Source organism: Ammodytes marinus (genome assembly GCF_949987685.1).
Source record: "Ammodytes marinus genome assembly, chromosome: 13".
Lineage (NCBI taxonomy): Eukaryota > Metazoa > Chordata > Actinopteri > Uranoscopiformes > Ammodytidae > Ammodytes > Ammodytes marinus.
In genome coordinates, this window is record NC_137217.1 from 1,554,399 (window position 1) to 1,575,491 (window position 21,093).

General features: G+C 45.0%; 1 protein-coding gene across 2 annotated transcripts in view; it reads left to right on the forward strand.

Annotated features, from left to right (window-relative positions):
* The first annotated feature begins 8,529 nt into the window (after nt 1-8,529).
* Nucleotides 8,530-21,093, forward strand: part of nod1 (nucleotide-binding oligomerization domain containing 1) — a 60,446-nt gene continuing 47,882 nt past the window's right edge. Inside the window, exons 1-3 of one of the 2 annotated variants that reach the window (XM_080039379.1) lie at nt 8,530-8,578; nt 8,685-8,724; nt 19,525-19,687. In XM_080039379.1, coding sequence (XP_079895505.1) covers nt 19,532-19,687 — 156 coding nt within the window. In that variant the 5' untranslated portion in view covers nt 8,530-8,578; nt 8,685-8,724; nt 19,525-19,531. Of the gene's footprint in view, nt 8,725-19,524; nt 19,688-21,093 lie in introns of both variants that reach the window. The other variant, XM_080039380.1, reaches the window with a different exon arrangement.

The following is a 21,093-nucleotide window of genomic DNA, read 5'->3' on the forward strand; positions in this document are numbered from 1 at the left end:
CGACACCGCTAGAATAATACAGTGGCGGTGTAAAACTATGCCGCCCACTGGCGAGCAAGTTACAGTAGGCTAGGCAATCAAGCTTTAGGCGAGAGCACACCCAAGCAACAATGCTAGAATAATACAGTGGCGGTGTAAAACTATGTCGCCCACTGGCGGGCAATTACAGTAGCCTGTGCTGACACGACAAGGTGTGACAGCCAAAATAACACAGTGAATGCGACCTTTGGAAACCCAAGACACTCACTGGCGAGCAAATAAAGTAGCCTATGCAACCAGGCTAAGGCGTGAGCTTTTGATTTGATTTGATTTATTAGGATCCCCATTTGCAACACACCGGAGTGAGAGCTAGTCTTCCTGGGGTCCGAAACATACAATATAGACAACAGACAATCACTTGTTTGACATTATGTCAAACCGAAATAGACAAATAATAACAACAATATTACACAACACTATGATTTAAAAACATCATAATTACAAATATAACAAAAGAAAATAAAGATAAGAAATCTACAAAAGGAAATGAAACATTTAAAATGTATACATTACATATGGACCAGATGTTTTTTTGCAGACTTTTTAAAGTTGTATTTGCTATTAATGCTAAAAGTAATGTTTTTTGGCAGTTCATTCCATAATGAAAGTGCAACGGTGCGACACGGCTACTAATAATACAGCGGTGTGAAACTAAGCTGCCAACTGGCGACACACTACAGCACCCTACACACGTGCAACAGTGTGACACGGCTAAAATAACACGTGAAGGCGATTTAGGAAACTAATTCGCCCACCGGCGAGCAATACAGCAGCATACAGTGTATACAACAGCATGTGTGTGTGGCACGGCTCACCCACTGGCAAGCAAATAAAGTAAGCTATGCAACGCAAGGCTTAGGTGAGAGCACACGACTGGTGCGACACAGCTCAAATACAACAGTGAAAGCGACTTCTGGCCCGAAGCTGCCCACTTGACGAGCAAATAAAGTAGCCTATGCAACCGCTCTAGGCGCACTCAGCAGCCAAGCAACAGTGCGACAATGCTACAAAATACTGTGGCGGCGCTGTCGATTAAATCAAAGTAAGCAACCGTTCTAGGCGAACTTAGCACCCGAGCAACAGTCAACAATGCTAGAAAAACAATACATTCGAGCATACAATTAGCAACCAGGCTTAGCGATAAACACACAAGCAACGGTGCGAACAAAGAATAACACGGCAACTGTGAAACCAGCCGCCGCCTGACAAGCTCAATTAAAGCAAGGTGGAAAGGTGATATTAGCTTCCGCGGTAGCCGCCGGCTACGCGTAGCCTTCACACTTTACTCACCCCTGACCGGCCGCAGCCGAAGTCGAACGAATTGCAAGTCGCAGCCTTTGGTGGACGAAGGCAAATCGAAGCACCAACCCTTAGGTTACAAAGCTACTTGCGACAAGCTAATGGTATACTATCACACAACAATGTGTGTGACCTGCTAGTCCACGAGAAGATAGAAGGAACAGATCCTTGAGTGACTTCCGGAATATATACATATTCTCGGGTCACCCAGGTGTCACAGGTGACTATTTTGGTATAAGATCTCGACCTGCGCATGCGCGCGATGGAACATCCAGTGCTGAAAGCACCGCCTCTGGCGGTCAGTAGGAACGAAATAGAACAGTTGGCTACACTGTGTTCCACTGCTACGATGTCACGTAGCTGCCGCAGCCAGCGCTATTCGCTCACTGTCTCTATCAGTTGCACCGAGCCATCTCTGTGCTCACAACAACACGGGGGGAATAAATAAAGAAGCGGCTGGTTTGACCAAGCAAAAACGAGAGACCGCTGGCTTGACCACAGTTGTTCCACAGCCCGATAGTTTGACCCACATTCTGGCGGCGGCTATCGCAGTCCAGCCTAAACCCCGCCCTACCAGTAAGGGTAGGGTCGGCGGTGGAAACACCACCGAGATTCTTAAAAGTGAGCTGTCCCGCTCTGAGCCGCTCCGACCCGACCCGCTCTACTCGGTGGAAACGAGGCATAAGCGATTAGTAAGTTATTGAGACCACCCGCCACTTTGTCTGGGGAAAGATTCGTGCTCTGCCGGTTTTTCTAGCAAAATAAACGTGTGTAGCTTCTATATGCCAGGGACAAGGCTCTCTCTACATTGAAAAAGCATCTGAGTTTAAAGCATCTGAGTTATGCTTTAAAAAGCAAATTTCATCCGTAGTGAAGAACAGCTTCTACCAGCTCAGAACCATCTTTAAAATAAAGCACTCCCTATCATATCACAACCTTGAAATAATTATCCATGCTTTCATTACATCACGGCTGGATTACTGTAACTCCCTCTACCTTGGTCTCCCTCAGTCCCTCATATCACGCCTCCAAATAGTCCAGAATGCAGCAGCAAGACTGTTGACTGGGTCAAAAAAGTGGGAACACATCACACCCGTTCTTGCTGCCTGGCTGCCTGTACAACATAGGATCATTTTCAAGACAGTTCTCATGGTATTCAAAGCCCTCAATGGTCAGGCCCCATCTTATATAGCGGACCTTGTACACCCCCACTCAGCCGCTAGGACCCTAAGATCCTCCAATAAGGGTCTTCTCCACATCCCCCGATCCAGACTAAAACAAAAAGGTGACCGGGCCTTCGCAGTAGCTGCCCCACGCTTGTGGAACCAACTGCCACCTGACATACGTGATGCCCCCTCCATTACTGCCTTTAAATCAAGGCTCAAAACCCATCTGTACACCCTGGCTTTCCCTCCCCATTAGCTATCTGACTTCTACACTACTGTATATGTTTGTGTGTGGAAGTCCGGGTTATATGTATTTTGTACTTTTATCTTTATTTTTTCTATTGTTGTTGTTGTTATTTTAACTTCATGTTGGCCCATGTTGGCCTACTGAATGCACTATGTACAGCACTTTGGTCAGTGAAAACTGTTATAAATGTGCTTTTATAAATAAATTTTACTTACTTACTTACTTACTAAAAACACTATCCATAATTCAGCGCGCAGCGGTTAAGTTACTGTTCAACAAAAGGAGCATTAAGGCTACGGCTTCACAGTAAAAGCATTTCACTGGACAAACGTGAGTTGACTTTTATTTTGAAGTACGCCTAACAGGAAATTAGCCGCTCACAAAGCCCCTTCACTATCAGCATGTCTTCTGTTTTAACGAGTTCAATGTGGTGAAACAAGAGGACAGAAAGCTTGTCATTTACAATACTTGTAACCCCAAGCTTACACCAACCGCTTTATGAACGTTAGTGGCATTCATTTTAGGTTACAGTAAGGTTTTATGCATCAAATTGTACCGGAAGAGCTATCTACTACTAGGCTAAGTGTAGTCTGGCTGAACCGTTTCCGCCAGCGTCTATTAGCGCTGGCGTCGGCTAACAACGCTACGCCTCCATTTCCTGTTGCTGGCGTTCCCGTATTGAGCTCCCCCTCAATCTAGGAAACAATTCGCTCACAGTCAACCTGTGTGCTTCTGTGCAGCGCTCTCCCTCTCTCTCTCTCTCTCACACACACATACACACACACATACACAGGGTGTGAGAAGTCACATTACTGTAGACAGAAATAAAGTGTGGCGATACTTCGGGATAATAATATTGGCGGCGGCGGTCCGGGACGCAGCCTAGCTGTCCAACTTCATTGTACAACTTCCCCCGGGCAGAAATACCCTCATAAACTCTGGAAAATGAAGCGTGGGGGTTTGAATTGAGCACTGGACCTTATAACCAGCTAAATTAAGATCCGCCGTTCCTTTTCTTTGGTGATTTACAGGACAACGGGCCGCCGATGATAATGTTACCAGAGATAACACTGCGTGACTATGTGGCTAGTTAATTCAGGTTAAATTATCCCGTGAGCTCCTCGGAGGCTAAAGTGTATGGTGTCTTGACATGCTGGTTAGAAAGCAACACACTATGGGCCGGTTTCACAGACAGGGCTTAGATTAAGCCAGGAGTAGGCCTTAATGTGGACTAGTTAAACTGGGATGTTTAAGTCACTGTCTTGGTTATGGCTGTTATGGCTTTGGCTTAGTTTGTCTGAGACTATGAAGTCCTGGGGCCTATTGCATAAAACTAAGATAAGGGATTAACCTAGGATATTTCGGTTATCCTGGCTTGCGTTAGCCATGATCTGGTTGCATAAAAGCAGAGGGACATAAGTTACCATGGAGCAACAGAATACGTTTATCCTGGTCCCGACCAGGCTAAACGTAAAGGATAAACGTATTCTGTTGCCTGATTGGCTCAGTCAGCTGTCACTCCGATCTGAAATCAAGGTGTTTAACAGTTATTCCATGATCTTCCGTGTATTGCTTTATTTTCATTAGCCTGTTTTAAGGTACCACATAAAAGACTGCATTGTCATTTAGTTAAATAGTTCTTCTTTTTTATTTATTTAACCTGAACCATTTATAATTAACTTAATTATAATTAGATTAAGATGCAATGATATAAATTATAATAATTTATGTGATAGTCTGTTCATATTGCAGGCTATATTTATACAATTGATTATCGATGGCAGATGACGTTGCAAGTGTGGGTCAAATAAATTCACTTTGTACTTATCACTATATCGAGGTGCATCTGAAACAAAATTCAATATCAATGAAAAATTCATTTTTTCTGTAATTGAATTCAAAAAGTGAAACTTGAATATATTCTAGAAATTCATTACACATGAAGTGAAATTAATCTAGAATAAACATACTTTTTAGAAGGTCGACATTTCTGTATTATAAATCCTTTTTCTGATTGGTTGTATGTACATACATACATCTGTATGTAACATTCTAATATTTTGAGATACTGGATTTTTTATTCCATGATCAATCAATCATCCAAGAAAAGGCCTGACATATTTCACTTCTTGTAATGAATCTATGAAAGTTTCACTTTTTGAATGGACTTTCCATGATATTCATTTTTTTAGATGCACCTGCAGACTGCTCACTGTCAACTATTTTATCATAAAACAATGCAGGGACATCAAGAACAGTTGGCAGAGAATACATCTCCTGTATGAAATGAACTGACCCCTGATTTACGGTTTAAACTAGCAAGGCATTGTGGGAAAATGGGCCGTCTTTTCAATTTTTCCATCAGTAAATCTGTGTTCGATCTTTGGGTCTACTTCTGAAAGCTGTGGGCTGGCATTTAACATAATTACTTACACCTGGCTTGACAAAGCAGCCCCTTTACATCCTGGATTGGCGTTTATGCAACTGACTAATCCAAAGTGCCCAGGCTAGACTTTGTCAAGGCTGGCTTTATCAATCATCCTGGATGTCTTTATTCCACTTTTATGCAATAGGCCTCTGGAGTAAGGTAAGTAAGCCTGATTGTAAACACCTGCCCATGAGCACATGCTGCTGTTCCAACAGTGATCATAAAAACCCGGAGTGGAGCAGAAACACCATTGCTTGTGAGAAAAAACAATGGCAGAGGCTAAAAAAAATCATGTCAATAAACTTTAATGAATTTGAAAAAAATCTCTTAAAAAAATTGTTTGGAACCATCCGGTTATTGAATCTAAAAGCCATACTGCTGGGACTGAGCAAATAAATAGTTGGGCCACAATTTGCAACAAATTCAATTAATTAAAATTAAATTAAAATGTTACTAAGAGAACAATACACCAACTTCAGGTTATCGTCATTATTATCGGTATTTCACATCTTTCTCATTTATAATTTTGACATTATATTTGCACTGATAGACTCTGTGGAAAAACCCGAATCTCACCTTAAAGAAGAGCTTGCCACACTTTCAACAAAGGACAAAAAAGATAACGTTGCATGGAAGTTAGCCCGAGAATTCCATGAACAGAAAATGCAATATCTGAAGGAGCTATGACATGAAAATTAAAATTCTACAGGTGGAATTGGACATTATTTAACCTATATTTCACCAGGCAAAATTGCTTGAGGTCAAATTACCTCTTTTCCGAGCAAGGCCTGGCAGAAAATGGCAGCAGTTAGAATGAATGAAATATAAGACAAACATAAGAAGAAAGCACAGACATGAGAAAACAGAGACAAATACATTCCAGAAGGCAAAAAAGAAGAACAATTTTGAGGCAATGAGAAAAGTTTTAAAAATCATTCTTAGTGACGAGTTCCTGCAATTTGAGTTTTTTTTTAATAGTGTTCCAGGCGGAGGGAGCAGAGTACATGAAAGCCCTCTTCCCAAACTCAGTACGGGTTCTGGGGACAGAGGTGGAAAGAAAGTCCAGAGAGCGTAAACTGTATGACATGAAGTTGGAAGAGAGAGCTATGATTCAAACAAGATGACTGAGACAATTGTGATTACTAATCACAGTGAAGATATAAGTAGAAAATAAAAGGTGTTCATGGTGTGTTTTGTCATTTTGTTATTTTAAATCACAACAACATTTGAAAACAGAATTGTTTTAGACACTCATTTTATCATGCTGAATACATCTTCAATTTAAATGCATCCATCTAATAAGGTCAAGCAAAGTTGTTATTTCCAGTGCATTTTCCATATTGAAAGCGGTCTCGAAATGTAAGTTCATCAAATAAATGTTTTGGATAAGACCTATCCATAAGTACTCTTCTGGCTGGCCTCTGCAGTGGGAGTTGGTCTTCATTTAGATATTCCAAATAGTCCATGCTCTCTCACAAACACCACTAAACTGAAGTTAAACCTGCCTCCTTGGAGGATTAATTTAAGGTCAAATTTAGACCTATAGTAGCTCTAGTCGACAGTCTTGCAATTGGCTTTGTTTAATCCAGAATAGCTTTAATCTAGGACTATTTTAAACTGAGTCTGTGCAAGTGGCTTTGAATTAATCCAGCTCAACAGGCATTTTAGTCTCGGACTAGGTTTAAGCCTTGTCTGTGAAACCGGCCCCATGTGTATTCCTTTTGTCTTTAATAGTTTTTTTGTGGCGTTTGCGGGTTAGATTTAGCCATTTCTCTGACAGCCTCTGGACGTGAAGACATTCCATCAAAATAAATCCCCCCCCGGCACTATTTTGCAGGACACCGCTGCTGTTTCCCGGGGTTAGCCCCGCCCTAGATGATTGTGATTGGTTTAAAGAAATAATAACAGGCCAGCCCAGTTTCCCCCCGAATAGACGGCTCTAAATGGGGTGCTTCCAGACCATACTACTTGCTGTAGTTTGGTCTGGCTTTGCGAGGCTAAGTGTCACCGCTGACTATTGGCTTGGCATGCCTACTACAGCGATTTCGGCCCGTTTCCTCTGAAAACATGTGTACGAGTGAATATTTCAAATAAATTGCGTCTGAACGTTTTTTTTTAAACCAAAAACGGGAAAACTGTCCGGTTTTCACTGTGTAAAGGGCCCCTTACTCTAGGACACCAAATACAGATACGCATGAACAAAACATCAAATATGGGGCTGATCAGTAGCCTGGTCCAACCAGACCATCGTACTTCATTTCATTTGTACAGAAGGTCTGGAACTGCTGTAATTGGCAAAAGTTCACTCACTTGGAGGCGGGTGTCTGTTGAAGTTTAAAACTATTGGATCTGCCCAGTGCCACTCTGGATTAGCCAACCAATCGCATAACGTTTGGTCGTCACGTGTGTCATGAGCCGGCTTCTGACGGTGCGTTCAAGTTGGACAGGGAACTCGGAAATTTCTGACTTCACTACATATTGTGGTCTATGGATCTACCGGTACCTGGCAACGGTAACTTGCTAGAGCCTAACGTTTAGTTATTTGGACGAGAAAGGTTGTCGGCGCCCATACTTTCGCGAGCAGATGCACTGGAACACAGACAGGTCGGAACTCGGAACTACCATGTCGGAAATCTCCTTCTTCCGCTCTGTTCGCTGATTGGACGGCCGGAAATTTTCCTCAGCTAGATTCCACTAATACCACCCAGCCCCAGACTGACTACTGAAGGGAAAATGAAATTTGGCCGGAAGTAGCCTAGGTAGGCGGGCGGAGCCAGGCTAGCTGATCAGTGGGCTGTACTGACAATGTAAAGACATATGTACTCAACAAAGGTTCAGTGTATAACTTTAACACCTTTTGGACAGTCATATTACATATACTGTATAGGGGTGACAAATTAATTGAAAAACCTTAATAAATGATTGGAATGCTCTACCCTAGTTTGAGGGGGTTCAAGGGCTCTGGGAGGAAACAATATTCTGGCATGGTTTGGTTTCAACTGTCCCCTTAGACTCTAAGTAAATTATGTTGTATAATTTTGTATTGATGTGCGGTGAACCTAGACATCAATACAAAATTATACAACATAATTGACTTAGACCTGTAGAAAGAAAATGTTCAATTCAGAAACCTGTCTGTATATTATTCTTTGGACTCTCTTTTATGATGTAGATTGCAAACCCAGCAAATGTATCAATTTGTTAAAACACTTTTGAACACGTAGGCTACCTAAAGCCACGTTATTGATGGCTAGACTGACACAACTACGTTTTCCGCGGGGACCAGAATGCAGCACGTACGTTGTGAAATACCATACTGGCGAGGGACTAATGCATTGATTGTGGATACTTTCACTTCCTACAGCAGGAAGAGCTACACAGCCGTCTGTTTTCTTTCGGGTAACAGTGTTTGTAGCCTACTGTACAGAAACGAAACCAACAGAAACTCGTGATAGTGTACATCAGGCTTCTTACTTCCTTTTAACGCTCGGGTTCTGTTTTCCAGCAAACTGTAACTTTCCGCTTCGCGTGGACGCAACACTATGGTAAGATTCACTCGTTTTTCTGAAGTGTGCGGTTTCTCTGATGCGTAGCCTACCACTAGATAACATGGGCTCGCTCATGGATGATGAAGCCAATGTTAATGACGGTTATTTCAGTATTTATTTATCCTACTTTCACCTGTCCGTATTCTCTCAGCAGAGGCTCTAGGGCTAGATTCGGAGAGGAAGGACTTTTATCAGCTTTGAAAGATAATTTGAACTACGGAGTTCCGTAATGTAATGACACTAACTGGTTATTCTGCTCTGGGGCGTGCCATTTGGTTGGTCTATTAATGTTTGTTACACAAGAGGTTATGCTTCGACCAGTCTCGACAGCCCTATAGGATTAATCAAGTTTTCCCCCGTGTGTCTTAGACTAAATCACAGCATTTGACTGTCTGTAGATATTAATATAAAACAATGTAATGTTACAACAGAAAATGACATACAATTGATTTTAAGTAAAGTCTGTACAATAGCTTCTTAGTTTTCTCAAGCAGTGAACTGGCTACATCCAGCCTTTGAGCATTTTATCTTCCTTGGCCTTTGGTAAAAGAGCTTTAGGGTTAGAGAAGTGTGTGTGTGTGTGTGTGTGTGTGTGTGTGTGTGTGTGTGTGTGTGTGTGTGTGTGTGTGTGTGTGTGTGTGTGTGTGTGTGTGTGTGTGTGTGTGTGTGTGTGTGTGTGTGTGTGTGTGTGTGTGTGTGTGTGTGTGTGTGTGTGTGTGTGTGTGTGTGTGTGTGTGTGTGTGTGTGTGTGTGTGTGTGTGTGTGTGTGTGTGTGTGTGTGTGTGTGTGTGTGTGTGTCTTGTTTGGTCCCTTCTGTACAATCGACCAGAAATTGTCCATTCAAATCCAACAGAAACATATTAGAGTTTGCGTCCCTCATTTTCTTAACTAGCCTCAGCTCCACCATGGTCAAGTCATCCTCTCTTTTCTTTAAGAAGTTGGTCAGCCTCTTCTGGAATTGAAATATAATACAAGTTTTAATATTTATTTCAATAGTTGTGTGTGGTGTAACCTTGTACCTAATCTGACGTTTACAGTAGTGATATCATGCAGCCAAGTCAAGTTATTAAGTGCAACCAATTATTGTTATCCACCATACTTTTGCGTATTCTCATGTACAGGCCCGGCCTTTACTTATTGTTATCCACCATTCTACTTCTTCTTATTCTTCCTTCCCTTTTTTCTAGCTTCAATTCAGCCTGCACCGTTACACTTATAAATGCACACATTTCACAGAACGTGCGTCCCCACTCCACGGGGTGTGCCATTATTCACCTTTTTAGATTTTCTACAAGGTGGCGCTTTTATTAAGCCCCGACTGAAACATTTTTGAGAGGCCAGATGCCTGTTTCAGGTAGCTGGTTTTACATACTCTGAGTTTAATCCTGTGCTGTGAGTTGGTCAACTCAGAGCGCAGGGTTGATGAGCAACTCTGGGTTTTGGGTTTCAGAACAGTGGATCAGTGTTGGGTCAATCAACTCTGAGCGTGTTCACTCTGGGTGAAGCGTGTGCGTAAAAGCCATCGTCAATGGATCGCTGATAACATGATTCACCATGGAAACAGGTGAAAGAAATGCTTGATCCTCCCACTTCTCCACTTCTAAAAAAAAAAAAAAAAAATGATAACTTCTCCGCTCCTCCCACTAGAGTAAGAAATATTAACGAATGAGTTTATGGAGAAGAATTAACGGGGATATTGTCTCATAACTCTGATCTAATCACCTCTGCAATTCAGAAAAAAACGGTGCAAATTTTTTTTGTCAAGAGCATCATTGCTTCCGTATGAGAAGCAATCTATTTTAAGAATTAAGTTACGCATATCAGCAGCAACAAAATTAAGATGCCGCTGCACAGCATTGCTGACTGTTTTATATTCGCTGTATTATGTAGGCAAGCTTTAATAGCCTACTGTGCAGTAAACAGACTGTCGCTTCTTTTAAATGGGGAGAGAAAGATATTAACGTTTGAGACATAAGGTGACAGTTTCCATTGTAGATCCTGATTGATTTACTACCAGATCCCTTGTCCTCTAGTGATCACAGCTTAAATTATTTAAATTATATCTTAAATAAATTTCGATATTCATATTAGGCTATTTAACGAGGCTCGTCTGTGACTTTGTGATCACGCAAGTGAACAGTAATGATCGCGTGCAGCCACAGAATTACATTTCAACCTGACAGAAATAGCCTTTGTTCAGTGGCACAGACGTTAAAAAACTCCTGATAATCATAAAAATAAATAATGAGATACATACAATAGGTTTATTAATATGAATGTAGAGCATGTTCACGATGTGTAAGGCGGCCGCATATGAACGGCACGAGGGCTGAGAACTACGCTACTGATCAAATAAATGATCGATCAAACGTAAAATCATCAGGAAATGATAAAAACATCCCGTTGGAGATTTCTATGGAGTGATTTTGCTTTAAAATGTACAGGGACGCGTTGTGACAGTGACACTCTTTCTTCAGTCGGAGCTGCAGCGTAAAGTGAAAACAAACTCAGGGTAGGTCTAACCACCTCCTGAGCAGGTTAGACCCACGGCGTATGTTGCCGCAGTAACTGACTCTCGGTTGCGCTGAACCTGCTAACTGAAACGGAAAACCCAGAGTTTCCTCTAACTCAGAGCGAACAAACTCTGGGTTGCCTCAAAACCAGCTACCTGAAACAGGGCTCAGGCCCCTCACACCAAAGTCAGATTGGCTTGAAATTTCTCACACAGATACACTTGAGGGTGCTCTACAAAAAAGCCTCTGGGACCATAAAAGTCTAAAAAGACAAAAATATTAGTAGGATAGCTTTAAAAACATGGCCGACATTGACCATCACTCATTAACCATAGGTCCTATCATCATATCACTTGCTGGATATTTGCAGAACACTTGTGGTAGCATGTCCCCAAAGCGTTTTGAGCCAAACCCATAGGGGGCGCCACAAATGCGAAAACCATAGCTCAGAAATTCAAAGTTTGACAGGCCACGCCCCTCACCCCGACTCTAATTAACTTGAAATGTCTTACACATGTACAGCTCATGGTGCGCCACAATAAAGCCTCTTGGACCATAGGGGTCAGCCATGATTATTTTTTCTTCCCTTATTTTCATAAACTGAAATATGGTCACATGACATTAACTTAATCAATTTCCAACCTATCATCACCAAATTGTGTACACAGCCTGAGGGGAACAACATACACACGTAAAGTTTTAGCGAGATAGCTAAAAAAACACGGCTGCCATTGACCAACACATCTTCACAAGAGCAGCCCTTTGCTGCCGATTTGCCACAACGTCAACTGTCCAATCGGTCCCAACTTGGGACCCGTCTTCTGAAAGAGCGCGGCGGTGATTCGGCGATGCGTTTCGAGCCGGGGCGCCACAAATGCGGGGCTGCCGTTTGGCACAGAGGGGCCTGTACTTTTATAAATCTCTCAGGGTGTCCGCGGAAGTCTTAAAAGTCTTAAAAAGTCTTAAATTAATGTATCTAAGGATTGTTTGTAGTTGGGTGTGGGGGTGGGATATGGGCGGGGTGTGTTCGGGGGAAGAAAAAAGGGGAAAAAACGTAATCATTGTACTGTAATTGCTTCGCAAATCTTTTGTTGAATAAAAAAACCTTTGAAAGAAATATTAATTAATAGCTGCTCATCAGACGGTCATTCGGGTCGCGTTGCCGTGAGCTCACAGAGTGAGACGCGAGTCTCTGCTTCTCTCTCCGTCTGTCACTTTCTTTCTCTCCACTCTGTGCCCTCGCTCGTCTCTCTGACGGCTAGTTAAGAACTATTGCCGATCGTCCCGTCAATCGCAGACTGTAGCCTACATTTCCATCACCATTCGGTACAACCCTTATACCCGCAGTTTATTAACTTGGCTGCCTGCAACAATATGAAGAAAATAAAACATTTCGCCAATTACCGCAGGTCCCATGGGCATCCCCCAGTTATGCAAACCTGTATACAGTAGCCTATGCTATGCCTACTTTACAGTAGCCTATTTCCCGATTTTGAAAGTGCAAAAACATTCACCTGTGGAACCAATTTTTCAATAGTTTCTGCCATAAGTTCTGAAAAATAAAGTTAATGGACTAAGTTGGTTGTTTATTGAATAAGTTGTCATGACTCACGGCTCGGCAGTCTCTCCTTCTCCTATGTGTGTTTTCCCTCGTCTGTCTCTCCTTTGTTTTGTTGTTCCATGTGTCGGCCTCCCTGTTGGCATGTGGGCGTGGTGGCACTCCAGGGCAGGCTGTTCCAGGTGTGGATCGTTGGGCTAATCAGGGCAGGCTGTTTCCAGGTGTGGATCGTTGGGCTAATCAGGGCTCCCTATTTAAACCTGTGGACTCCAGTCATTCAGCGCCAGAGTATACTACGTACCAGAGCGGTAACTACCCGAGATTTTTCCTTCCGTGCCAGTTGCCTCCGCTGTTCACCTTACCTGCTCGCCTGCCTGCGGGTTTCCGGATATCCACTTGCCTCTGCTCGCCACGCCATTCAGCCGTCCAGTGTCCTGCCTGCCTGCCTCAATAAACATTGTTCTAAACTGACTACCTGGTGTCTGTTCTGCTTTTGGGTCCAACCTCGAGCTATCACAACAGAATACTCTGGCCAACATGGACCCAGCGGATACGGACAGGCTACACCAAGCGTTGGGAGCACAAGGCACTCTTGTGGGACAACATGAAGTGGCTCTCCGAGACGTTATCTCCTCGCTGAAGGAACTCACCGCGAACGTGGCGGCGTTGGGAGGACAGCTCCACGGAGTCGTCACGCACCTAGCCCCTGCAGTTCCTTCCATTCCTGCTCAACGCGACCCAGTTCCAGCACCTGTCTTTCCGCATGCCCGTGAGCCTCGTGCACCCGCACTGGAGCGCTATGCCGGGAGTTTTGGGGTATGCAAGTCGTTTCTCCTCCAGTGCTCTTTAGTTTTTGAGCAGCAACCCAGCTCTTATGCCTCGGACCGAGCCAAGATTTGTTACGTCATAGGCTTACTCTCTGGACATGCTTTGACTTGGGCGTCTTCGGTGTGGGAGAGGCAGTCCGCCGTATGTTTTTCGTTTCCTAGCTTTGTAGCTGAAATTAAGATGGTTTTTGACCACCCGGTCCGGGGTAGGGACGCTACTAAGCGTCTACTCCAACTGCGACAGGGGGCTCGCAGTATTGCAGAATATTCGGTGGAGTTCAGGGCGTTAGCAATGGAGACGGGGTGGAACGACGAGGCATTACAGGGGGTTTTTTCTCAACGGATTAGTCGATTCCGTTAAGGACGAGTTAGCAGTGCGTGATGAGTCAGCAGATTTAGATGAGCTCATAGCTCTAGCTATTAGACTGGACAATCGCCTCCGAGAGCTTCATAGGGAAAGGACCGGTCGCTCTCTTGGACCTTTTGTTCCGCGTTCTTCTCCAGCTGGCGCTGGATATGCCTCCAGCCACCGCACCATGGAGTCACCTGTGTTCCCTGCTCTTCCTCCCTCGTCTACAGAGGAGCCCATGCAGTTGGGTCGGAACCGACTCACTCCTTCCGAGCGGAGTAGGAGATTCGAGGATGGGTTATGCCTCTACTGTGGTGAATCTGGACATCAACGGGTTAGGTGTCCCCGCCGGTTAAACCCAAGCCCTCACCAGTCGCAGACGGGGTTCTGGTGAGTAGCACAGTATTGCCCTGTTTGCCCCGAAAACGCATTAACATTGAAGCTAGTATTTTCCTTAACGGGAATACCTATCAATTTATGGCCCTAGTCAATTCAGGTTCCGACTCCAATATTCTTGACGCTGGTTTTGTGGAGCACAGTCAGATAGTCACCAATCCCATTGTCCCTCCGCTCAAGGTTAATGCACTCAATGGTGACGTGTTGGCTCTCATTTCCGAGCAAACGCAGCAGTTGCCTCTCCTGTTGGCTGGCAACCACAGAGAGAAGATAACATTCCATGTAATGCCTTCCACACATGCTACCCTAGTGCTTGGGCTTCCGTGGCTGCAGGTACATAACCCTGTGATTGACTGGGCCACTGGGAAGATTGCTAGTTGGAGCTCTTTCTGCCATGCTTCATGTCTCAGATCAGCTCAGCCCCCATGTTCCGTTAAGGAGTGTGTTGCCTCACCAGAACCTCCTGACTTGTCCTCTGTTCCTCGGGAGTATCACGACCTGGCCGAGGTGTTCAGCAAGCACCGGGCCTTATCCTTACCTCCTCACAGACCTTACGACTGCGCCATCGACCTGCTGCCTGGTGCCCCTTTTCCCACCAGCCGGCTCTACAATATCTCAGCCCCGGAACGCGAGTCCATGGAGAAATACATCACGGAATCACTGGACTCAAGTATTATCCGCTCCTCATCTTCTCCATTAGGAGCAGTTTTTTTCTTTGTGGCTAAGAAGGATAAGACTCTGAGACCATGTATTGACTTTCGAGGTTTGAACAATATTACTGTTAAGAACAAATATCCCCTGCCACTGATTAACTCTGCTTTTGAACCACTCCATGGTGCCACTGTGTTTTCTAAGTTGGATTTACGTAATGCCTACCATTTGGTTCGCATCAGGGAGGGGGACGAGTGGAAGACTGCGTTTAACACCCCTTTAGGTCACTTCGAGTACCTGGTCATGCCTTTTGGTCATGCCTTTTGGTCTTACCAATGCCCCAGCAGTATTCCAAGCCCTGATAAATGACGTGCTTAGGGACTATTTGAAACACTGTTTGTATACCTCGGTGATATCCTGATTTTTTTCCCGCAACATTGAGGAGCACGTTGTGCACGTGCGCCAGGTCCTCCAGAGGTTGTGGGAGAATAAACTGTTTGTTGAACAAGAGAAGTGTGAGTTCCATGTCTCCTCAGTGTCGTTCCTGGGTTACATCCTGGAGTGCAGACAGGTACGGGCCGACCCAGCCAAGGTCCGGGCAGTTACGGAATGGCCGCAGCCTTGCTCACGGAAGCAGCTCCAGAGATTCTTGGGCTTCGCTAACTTCTACAGACGGTTCGTGAGAAACTACAGCCAGGTAGTAGCACCGCTCACTAAGCTAACCTCTCCGTCTGTTCCATTTGTCTGGTCGCCTGCAGCCGAGGATGCATTCTGCGAGCTGAAGAGACGCTTCTCCTCAGCTCCCATCCTGGTGCAGCCCGATCCAGCTCGTCAGTTCGTCGTCGAGGTGGACGCTTCGGATCTTGGAGTGGGAGCGGTGTTGTCGCAGAGAGCCGAAGGTGACAACAAGCTTCATTGCTGTGCCTTCTTCTCCAAGAAGCTGTCCCCTGCGGAGAGGACCTACGACGTCGGCAACAGAGAGTTGCTAGCTGTTAAGCTGGCTCTGGAGGAATAGCGCCACTGGTTGGAGGGGGCGGCATCTCCGTTTACGGTATGGACAGATCAAAAGAACCTGGCTTACATTCAGACTGCTAAACGGTTAAACTCCCGCCAAGCACGTTGGGCTCTGTTTTTTGGTCGGTTTAACTTCAATCTCACTTTTAGACCTGGTAGCAAGAACATTAAACCTGATGCCCTCTCCAGACAGTTTAACTCTGATAACGGCAGTTCCTCAGTCTCGGATACTATTCTTACCCAGTCCTGCCAGGTGGGCTCACTGACATGGGAGATTGAATCCATGGTGAAGGTGGCTCTTCAGGGGGACCCCGGTCCTGGGGGTGGGCCTCCGGGTTGTTTGTTTGTGCCTGTTTCTGTCCGTCCTCAGGTGCTGAAGTGGGGTCACACTTCACGTTTCGCCTGTCATCCTGGAGTTTCCCGTACCCTGGGCCTGATTCAACGCCATTTCTGGTGGCCGTCCATCGCTGCCGACACGCGCGAATATGTGAAGACCATCTGCGCTCGTGGCAAGTCGACTCATCGCCCTCCAGCCGGGCTCCTGCATCCGCTCCCTGTGCCTGGTCGCCCGTGGTCGCACATAGCTCTGGACTTTGTAACTGGGTTACCACCATCTGAAGGTAACGACACCATACTAACCATTGTGGATCGTTTTTCCAAGGCGGTGCATTTCGTGGCCCTTCCCAAACTGCCCTCGGCGGCAGAGACTGCTGAGCTGGTGGTTAACCATGTGTTTCGGATCCATGGGATTCCCCTGGACATTGTCTCGGATCGAGGGCCTCAGTTCACCTCTCAAGTTTGGAAAGCGTTTTGCCAGGCGTTGGGGGCCTCCGTCAGTCTTTCCTCCGGCCATCACCCTCAGTCCAATGGCCAGATCGAGAGGGCTAATCAGGACCTGGAGACGGTTCTAAGATGCATCTGCGCTCACAACCCAGCTTCGTGGAGTTCACATCTCACCTGGGTTGAATACTCTCACAACTCCCTGACGTCGGCAGCTACAGGTATGACACCTTTTGAAGCGTCTCTGGGCTACTTACCTCCTCTCTTTCCCTCTCAGGAGATCGAGATCGCCGTGCCGTCAGTTCAGCACAACGTGCGTAGGATCCGCAGGATCTGGAGGGATTCCAGAGCGGCCCTCCTGCGTACTAGGGAACAGAATCAGAGGTTGGCTGATCAGCGGCGGATCCCTGCGCCCGTGTACGTACCTGGCCAAAAGGTTTGGCTTAGCTCCAGGGACATTCCCCTTAGTGTCTAGTCCAAGAAGCTTTCTCCCCGGTACATTGGGCCATTTGAGGTCGATAGGGTCATTAACTCTGCTGCCATTCGCCTTAAGCTTCCCCAGTCCCTCAGGATTCACCCCACGTTTCACGTCTCCCAGCTTAAGCCAGTGACTGCTAGTGAGTTGTGCCCGCCTACCGTCGCCCCACAACCCCCCCCGTCTCATTGATGGTCACCCGGCCTTCACGGTCAGCAGGGTGATGGACGTTCGGCGCAGAGGGAGGGGCTACCAGTACTTGGTGGACTGGGAGGGTTATGGGCCAGAGGAGAGGAGCTGGATCGCCAGGGGCCTCATCTTGGACCCCGCACTCCTCCGGGAGTTCTATGCCAGGTACCCAGAGAAGCCTGGTAGACCGCCTGGAGGCGGTCGTTGAGGGGGGGGGTACTGTCATGACTCACGGCTCGGCAGTCTCTCCTTCTCCTATGTGTGTTTTCCCTCGTCTGTCTCTCCTTTGTTTTGTTGTTCCATGTGTCGGCCTCCCTGTTGGCATGTGGGCGTGGTGGCACTCCAGGGCAGGCTGTTCCAGGTGTGGATCGTTGGGCTAATCAGGGCAGGCTGTTTCCAGGTGTGGATCGTTGGGCTAATCAGGGCTCCCTATTTAAACCTGTGGACTCCAGTCATTCAGCGCCAGAGTATACTACGTACCAGAGCGGTAACTTACCCGAGATCAAGGATATCTTTGTTTGTTGTTTTCTTTATGTCTCCAGTTGGAGTTAGGTCTAACTCTGCTCCTTTTTCCTTCCGTGTCAGTTGCCTCCGCTGTTCACCTTACCTGCTCGCCTGCCTGCGGGTTTCCGGATATCCACTTGCCTCTGCTCGCCACGCCATTTAGCCGTCCACTGTCCTGCCAGCCTGCCTCAATAAACATTGTTCTAAACTGACTACCTGGTGTCTGTTCTGCTTTTGGGTCCAACCTCGAGCTATCACAACATAAGTAGGCTAATTAAAATTTGAAGGACATTCTTCCCCATAAATGACCAGATATTTGTATTTCATTCTAATACTGCATGCTGCAGCTAACATTTTCTTTATTGATTAAACTGTTCTTGTGACTCGATTAATCAGAAAATGTCAATCAATTGATACAACTCTATAATAGCTTGAAAAGGTGGTAATGATGGGTTTTCACGTTGCCTTTACAGTGATCTCTTATATTTATTTGATGGTAAATGCGGGGTCTTCATTCAGACTGCTGAACAATTTTTATTTTCTGTAATTAGACAGCAGTTGTTAGCTAAAGTGCATTGAATGTCTGTGATGGGGCGGAGTGTGGACTCTGTGGGGGCTGTGCTGGAGAGTAGGATGAGGGCTCTCATGCAGGGCATCCTGAGTAACCCCAGACACCCACTGCATGACACTATGGCTGCTCAGAGGAGCAACCGTAGCAACAGGCTGCTCTCTCTGCGCTGCAGAACGGAACGTTTTAAGAGATCTTTCGTTCCTTCTGCCATCAGACTATACAACAGGACTCTAAAATAATGCATGTGCACTTTAGTACCATTGGTGGTAGTTTTTAGTATTTTAGTTTTTTAGTATTTTAGTATTGTTTAGGTCTATGTAATTGTAATTATTAATGCTTGTATGATGGATGGATGTGTTTTTTATCTGCTGCTGGACACCTGAATTTCTCCTCCGGGGGATCAATAAAGTATTTATCTATCTATTTATCTATCTATCTATCGAATATTTGATATTCAAACTTAATAAAACTCTACAGAGCATATACTGTAGTGTAGTTTGTAGATTTGCCAAGGTATTGGTGTTCATTAGAGGTCTTAAAATGTGCAGATACCCTGAGAGAGGCCACTTTCTTCCTAGCTTCTGATATAAATGAGTATCACTTTATGTTCAATAAACAGACAAAGTAAACTTGAATGAGTCTCATTGAGTGACACACAAGCTATGCTTGGGTTGTAATACAGCTGGACCCCCCAAATATCGCCTATATGTATTGTGTTTTAGGTCTTAAATTTCATTCAAGGTGGTATTAAAAAGGTCTTAAAAAGTCTTAAATTTGACATGCTGAAACCTGCAGATACCCTGTCTCTGCGGGATTTTCTAGTTATTACCTCCGCCTTTTTCTAGCTTCTAGCAGCCAAGAAACACTTTATCTAGAATAAGCATTGTGACTGGGCTTGCAGTAATTGACAAGTTTGTGGATGTGAATTGTAGAGAGTTTAGCATGTGTCATGTGTCATCATCCCCCACAGGTCAGCCATGATGTCATGCCTTAATATCCTGACCTACCATAGAGAGCTGCTGGTGTCCAGGGTGAGGAGTGTTCAGTGCATCCTAGACAACCTGTCAGCCTGTGGCTTCATCTGTCAAGAAGATATTGAGATTATACAGAGAACTGTCACTAAAACAGATCAGGTAAGAAAACCAAAGACATATGTTAAAAAAGGACATTTGTAGCTGTTTAATTTATACAATAAATACTTGACTTATCTCTATAAAGTATCAGCTGGTTAAAATTACCATTAACACTTTATATTTAGTGTAGATGAATCTTTGATCGTTGAGTTTTAAAGGTTCAGTAAGCGGAATGGTCAGTTTAGCTAACTTCCTGTCAGTTACTCCTAGGGGTGTAACGATACACGTATTTGTACCGTACCGTGACGGTACAGGCACGTATTTGGTGTTACAGAGGTGGACCGCGGTCCGTATGTGGAGTACATAACGTTATTATATGGCAAATGTACAGGCTTGTTTTGCGGTGTGGAACTTAAAACTTGTCGTCGGAGTTCCCCCCGGACCATTTAGCCTGCGGCTCGGCTCGCACGTGCGCAGTAGCAGCCAGCGATTGAGAGTCTATTATCTCCATGGTGAGCATGAGGGTCAGGCAGTGTTAGCAACTTAGCCGCTATATTCAGCGACTTTTCAGACCCCTCTGGCGACTCTTTTTCAAAAAAAGCAACGAGCGACCAATCTAGCTACTTTTTCTGGTGTTATTGGTGACTTTTGGAGACCCTGTCGCTAAAGCATGTATCGCTCTTAACACTTCTAAACAAGCAGCGTGTGCCTCAACGGCCACTCCCCCCGTCCCAGAGCACTGACAGGCGTCCGAGTCCTCACGCAGCAGTCAGAGCAAGAGATACACACCTCTCCGCTCTAGTGTTCCGTTTGCATCACTATTAGCAGTTGTAGTAGCAGCGTTCCCCCTCTCTTTTACAGACTATGAATAGTGCAAATAAAAATGTTGTACAGTGCTTTCGAACAGAGAGCGAACTGCATGGCGAAAGACAACAGGAAACCAGAGCTCGCAGGCGCCCCCCTGTCATTCAAATCCCGTTTGAGGGATGACTTCGGATTCCAGGTGAATTATGAAAACAGTGATAGACGTGTGGAACAATGTCGGCACACAGGTTATTGTTTCACTGCGATCGCTTATGCAGGAGGTAACACGTCGAACATCATACGCATTTGAAAAGGCACCATCCAGGTGTTTGGCTATTATCACCATTACTGTGAAGAAAAACGAGCTGGGCAAAACCCAGACATTATTTTATTTTTTATACTGAATATAAACAAGCTGTCATTTAATTAATGCTGCAGTAGCACTTTTATTTGATAATTGTTGTATTTTTAAGAGCACTTAAGAGCTTAACAGAGCTGCAGCAATATTTCATTTTTTTAAAGTCAAAAAGACATAGGGGAAGGTGGGGTGATTTGTGCGTTTTGGAAGTTGCAAAACCCCTTGTTTCTAGAAAACCGTGGAAGAAATTGGAAATGTGACCACATATTTAAGAAGAGCCATCCATTTGACTCATCCTGTAAAG